The 5861-nt window shown below is 52.0% G+C and overlaps 1 protein-coding gene across 2 annotated transcripts in view; it reads left to right on the forward strand.

Moving 5' to 3' along the window:
* katnb1 (katanin p80 (WD repeat containing) subunit B 1) overlaps positions 1-5861 on the forward strand; it is an 11163-nt gene that overhangs the window by 3337 nt on the left and 1965 nt on the right. The window contains exons 5-18 of one of the 2 annotated variants that reach the window (XM_017303101.1): positions 18-118; positions 219-260; positions 2529-2612; positions 2804-2919; positions 3272-3343; positions 3412-3562; positions 3707-3897; positions 3970-4115; positions 4773-4823; positions 5026-5090; positions 5166-5351; positions 5420-5569; positions 5635-5734; positions 5821-5843. In XM_017303101.1, coding sequence (XP_017158590.1) covers positions 18-118; positions 219-260; positions 2529-2612; positions 2804-2919; positions 3272-3343; positions 3412-3562; positions 3707-3897; positions 3970-4115; positions 4773-4823; positions 5026-5090; positions 5166-5351; positions 5420-5569; positions 5635-5715 — 1436 coding nt within the window. In that variant the 3' untranslated portion in view covers positions 5716-5734; positions 5821-5843. Of the gene's footprint in view, positions 1-17; positions 119-218; positions 261-2528; positions 2613-2803; positions 2920-3271; positions 3344-3411; positions 3563-3706; positions 3898-3969; positions 4116-4772; positions 4824-5025; positions 5091-5165; positions 5352-5419; positions 5570-5634; positions 5735-5820; positions 5844-5861 lie in introns of those variants that run through there. The other variant, XM_008402085.2, reaches the window with a different exon arrangement.

The raw sequence follows: 5861 nt of genomic DNA on the forward strand, positions 1-5861 counted from the left end.
CTACTTCCTGTCCTCAGTCCTGCGGACTCTGATGGGACACAAAGCGAACGTCACCAGTCTGGGGTTCCATCCGTTTGGAAACTTCCTGGCCTCCAGCTCCGTGGACACCAACATCAAGGTGTGTGTGTGTGTGTGTGTGTGTGTGTGTGTGTGTGTGTGTGTGTGTGTGTGTGTGTGTGTGTGTTTCTGTGTGTAATAAGTGTTGATGTGTTTTCCAGCTCTGGGACGTCCGGAGGAAAGGATACGTGTTTCGCTACAAGGTCAGATCTTCAGATCTAGATCAGTAGGTCTCTACAGAGACCTGGTCCAGAACCACCTGCAGTAGAAACCTGGTTCTGGCTCTGAATTAGTCTTTCACACAGTGAAGCATCATGGAACATTTTGCTTCATTGTCTTTCCATAACTTTTTTTATAACATTCTGAATTTATAAAAAAGAAACGCATCATTATCAGAGTTTCCCCCAGTAAGCCTGCCGGCCCGGCGCGCCGCCGTGGTTTTGTATTAAAAGGTGTAAAGTTGGCAGGAAATGTAAAAATATTACTGCGTAATTATACGTTACGGGAAAACATCGTCAGTGAAACGATATTTAAACCCACAGCTGGTCTTAAGAATCAGAAAATACATTAAAATGAATTTTAAATATTTGCACTTCTTTAATCCACATCAAGCCAGCGGCTCCATGGGGCCCCCAGGGCTTCAGGGGCCATAAATGCTAATATTTTAACAGAATGTAGCATTTTTTTATCAATGCTGATAAATTTGATTTAATGATTTCAGCATAAATTAAAAGATTTAAGTTGGTAAACATTTAAATGTAAGATTTTAAGGAGCTGACAAGTTTACTTTGTAAAAGTTCAAAGAACAATATTCATAGATTGTTTTGTTACCATAGCAACAATCTGACGCTGTGAGTTTAATCTTTGAGTTTGAGCCGTTTGTTCACAAATACAATTTAATAAACTGGATTATAACTGGTGGTTTTATGTTGGCCAGTTAATCTCCTCCTCCTCCCAGATTAAATCCAACACAGGAGCTGTTAGAGGCGCTGATGGGGCCCCTCAGTCAGGTTCTGCCCCRGGCCCCATCAGCCTTGGACCGGCCCTGCAGGATGAGTTAAACCTGCTGCACTGAGCAGCAGACGGTAGATTTAATTAAATGCAGCTAATGTGGCTTTAGCAGCTGTAACATTTAATGCCTGTTGAGTTTTAATGAGAATCACAGAAACTGTTCTGGTTGCTGCAGTTTATGGGCCGAGTTTCTCAGATCTCCACACATCAACTCTGACTGAGCAGACGGAGCGTCTGATGCGGTTTGATGCACCGTTTAACCGCAAAAACACTAAAACCAGCGTGATGCCAGCGCTAAGCTCCTCACCTGAACCTGCACGATGAGCTTAGCGCTGGTTCGTTAGCCGCTAACGCTCCGGGACACAGACATGAACAGACAGCGCCACACGCTGGGCAGCGAGCTGAGATGGAAACGCCCCTTATAATTCTGTCCACAAAGATTCTCATCGCTCCTCAACGTGCAAATGGCTGCCAACGGTTATTCCTGCGGTCCACATGGAGCTGTGCAACCAGAGCAGCGCGGTTCGTTTCAGACTCACCAGTAGCTACCCTGAGGCAAATATCCGCCTGCGACTCCCTGATTGTGTTTTACAAGTTTATTGGCTCAGCTTTATTATACTGACTGAATAAAAGGATTATGAGACACGTTTATAAGGTAATTTTATTTATAAAGCACATTTTCAGCAACAAGGCCATTCAAAGCGCTTTACATGAATTAAAAGGAAACACAAACTAACTAACCAAAGGGAAGAAGAGAAACTCGTTCTGATCCAAAGTCTGAACTCCTGGTTCTTCTGGTCTCTGCAGCTAAAACTCAACAGTTTCTGGTGAAATAAGCTAAATGATCTAATTCCTTTTCTGGGTTGAAGTCTAAGCTGGAGGTGTCTGTAAACCATATCTGCCCTTAAACCAACTAAACACTTTATGGGGCAAAGCACGACCCACGTCGCAGGTTCGATTCCCGGCCTGGTGACATTTACCGCATGTCCTCCTCTCTCATTACCCACTTTCAAATAAAGGCCACTAGAGCCAACAAAACAAACTTTAGGTCCAAACATTTTACATTAAAATATATTTTATAAATATTTACGTCAGTTTAAGATAAATGTAAAGCAGAAGATGGATAAAAAACGGTTTCATCTAAATAAGTAGATCTAAAACAATATTTCTAATATTTCTGTCATGAAAAACAATTTAAATTATTTAGGGCCACGGCGGAAGATCCAAAGAGCCGATTCTGGCCCCAGAGCCACAGGTTGGACACCCCTGGACTAAGCACACCTCATCATTCAGTCAGAACCAGGGGGTTCTGGACGGGTTCTGGAATCAGTGGATCAGGAAGGCTGCTGGGTCGGGTTCGGTTCTGCTGTAGACTCTGGATCAGAACAGCCAGAGGTTCTGCTGGTTAGTGGTTCTGTGTCCAGAAGCCGGTTCTGTCTGATGTGGGCTCGGTTCTACAGGGTCACACAGAGGCTGTGAGGAGTTTGGCCTTCAGTCCGGACGGGAAGTGGTTGGCCTCGGCTAGCGACGACTGCACCGTGAAGGTAAACATCGACCCAGAACCCATCAGAACCGACTCAGAACCCATCAGAACCATGCTGCTGTCTGAGGAGCTGACCCAGTCCCTCAGAATCCAGCAGAACTCTGACCTGGTTCTGATTTCTGTAGCTGTTTCAGTAACTTCCGACAGAACCGGGTCGGTTCCGCTCAGCTGGTTCTGGTTCTGTCTCTGCAGCTGTGGGACCTGTTCCAGGGGAAAACCATCACCGAGTTCAAGTCGCACTCGGCGGCCGTCAGCGCGGTCCAGTTCCATCCCAACGAGTACCTGCTGGCGTCCGGCAGCGCCGACAGGTCCGGTTCCCTCCAGAACCTCTGTCAGAACCAGAGCTGTCTCCATGGAGACCAGAGGTCAAAGGTTGAAGAGGAAGAAACTCAACAGATCCACTGATGATCTGAAAAGTGTGGTGTGCTCCTAACGCACATTAATGCTGCTGTAGAACGTAACCTGCTTGGACCAGAACCAGAACCTCCCTGACCTGCTGCTGGATTCACACCACACTTTTCAGATTTTTATTTGTTAGAACTACAAATCTTTTCCTGTGCTGGACTCTGCTGGTCCAGCACAGAAAGCCAGACTGGTTCTGGTCGGCCCGGTTCCGCTGGACCGGGTCAGACGGCCTCACTGTCCTCCTGTCTCCTGCAGGAGCATCAAGCTGTGGGACCTGGAGAAGTTCACCATGGTCGGCTCTCTGGAGGGAGACACGTCTGCCGTGAGGTGAGCTCCTCCAGCCTGACCTCTGACCCCGTCCAGTACGCCGCCATGACCTCTGACCCGTCCTCCAGGTGCCTGCTGTTCAGCCCAGATGGCTCCTGCCTCTACAGCGGCACCTCGGACTCCCTCCGGGTTTTCGGCTGGGAACCGGACCGATGCTTCGACACGGTTCCGGTCGGCTGGGGAAAAGTATCGGACCTGGCCGTCTGCAACCAGCAGCTGGTGAGTAGCCCCGCCCCTCTCAACGTAGCCCCGCCCCTCCTCAACATGACCCGCCCCCTCCTCGGCGTCCCGCCCCCTCTCAACATGGCCCCGCCCCCTGCCCAGCCAGCGTCTCTAACGGTGCCGTCTCTGTCCGTCCCTCAGATCGGCGTGTCCCACCAGCTGTCCAGCGTCTCGTCCTTCGTGGTGGACCTGAAGCGGGTGAAGCGGAGCGGTGGCGCCGTGATCCAGGGTATCGTCCGGGACGACCGGCCACTTACCGATCCGGCGGAACCCAGAGCGGCGGCGCTGCGGCGCAACTACGACAGACCCGCCACCGCCTGCAGCTCCCACAGGTCGGCAGTGGGGGTCGCCGGCCATCTGGGCCTCTGATGTCATGAGGTTAACAACCGATGTGATGTCATCAGAATGAAGCGCTCGGACACCGATAGGCGGAGCCCCGACGGAGAGAGGCGGAGCCAGAGCGAGGACGAGGCGGAGGACAAGCAGCCGTCAGCAGAGATCCACAACGCCGACGACTTCAGAGAAATCTTCCAGCCCAAACACGCCATCTGTAGGTGGAGCAGAGCAATTACCCCTGGCGAGGCCACGCCCCTTCCTGTGCAGGCTCCGCCCCTCACTCTGCTCACACACACCTAGTGAAGCTGTCATGTTCCTTAGAATATGAAAGTATCAGTTAGAATATTGTTCTGGTCTACAGAGCCGCCGCACCCACAAAGTTTAAAAAAAAACTGGAAACATGCAGATAAAAGCCGCCGGTATCTGCGCTGCTCTCGGTTTTCCACCAGAGGGCAGCAGAGGGCTGCGTCTCCAACGCCGAACCGTGGATTCGTTCTCGCCGAGTTTAGTGCAGCGGCTGCCGATCTGGTGGATCATATGAACTACTTCCTGTTTCCATGATGGGGGGATGAGTTTGCCTGCTGCTAGCATGTGCTTGTTCTAAATGAAAATTAGCGCGTTCTTCTTTGATTTCCAATTTTGACTTCTAATGACTCACCAGAGCCCCCTGGTGGTGGAAGAAAGATCCACAGAAAAGCCGCATCGGGCTACAAGCCGCGTGTTCAAAGCTTAGGAAAAACGTAGCAGCTTATAGTCCGAAAAACACAGTATTAATAATTCTTCTCACTACCTGTTGCTAGGTAACGCGCGTAACTGTTGCTAGGTAACGGGCGTACCTGTTGCTAACCACCCAGGTGTGTTTGTCTCTCAGCTCGAACTCCTCCCAGGATGTCGGAGCCGTTTCCAGCTCCTCCTGAAGAYGGTGAGTCTTCCTGGAACTCAGCTGCTGCTCAGTAATCTGATTACTTCCTTCCCCAGGCAGAGCCTCACCTGCCCGGGTCAGGGGTCAGGAGGTGGGTTCTGCTGGCCGGTTAGGTCCGATTCAGCAGGAAGAACCCAGCTGTGGTTATAGCCCTTCACAATAAAAGCGGGGCTTGTTTGTAACCGTTTCCTGTTCCTGTCAGAGAGCGTGGTGGCCGTCGGCCGGCAGCTGAAGGACATGATGCTGCCGTCTCCTGACAAGCAGCAGGTCAGTGAATGCAGCATCATCTCTGCAGCCCTGCTCTGATTGGACCACAGACGTGTGACCTCACTGCCCTCTCAGGCTCCGCCCCTCGCCGCCTCCACCCCCGTCCAGAGGGTCGAACCCACAGTGGTCGCCCTCACCAAGCCGTGTAGCCCCGCCCCCAGCAGCCAGCCTGCCCCGCCCGCCAGGCCGCCACCGTTGCCGCGGGTGATCCCGAGCAGCCGCAACGAGCCGCTGGGACTCAACGTGGCCGACTTCCTGCCGGTGAGCTTCCCGTTTCCTCTGAGCCATCAGAGCTTCCTGTTGGCGCTGCTAACCGTGTCTGGCTGCAGTCCCCAGCCAGCCACCGGGGCGGCGCTCTCACCGACGATGGCGCTCTGGCACAGATCAACAAAGGTCACGACACCATGTGTGTGATGCTGAGCAGCCGCCAGCGCAACCTGCAGACGGTCCGGACCGTCTGGACCCGCGACGACGTCAAGGTGAGCCGCCGCCCAGTAATCTGATTACTTCCTGTCAGGACACTAAGGACCGTTTGTCTGCGCAGAGCGCTCTGGACGCCGCCGTGTCCATGAACGATCTGTCCATCGTAGTGGACGTCCTGAACATCGTCAACCTGCAGCCGTGAGACACACACACACACACACATACTGACATGCTGACACACACACACACACACATACTGACATGCTGACACACACACACACACACATACTGACATGCTGACACACACACACACACACAGACATACTGACATGCTGACACACACACACA

Source organism: Poecilia reticulata, unplaced genomic scaffold, assembly GCF_000633615.1.
Source record: "Poecilia reticulata strain Guanapo unplaced genomic scaffold, Guppy_female_1.0+MT scaffold_181, whole genome shotgun sequence".
Lineage (NCBI taxonomy): Eukaryota > Metazoa > Chordata > Actinopteri > Cyprinodontiformes > Poeciliidae > Poecilia > Poecilia reticulata.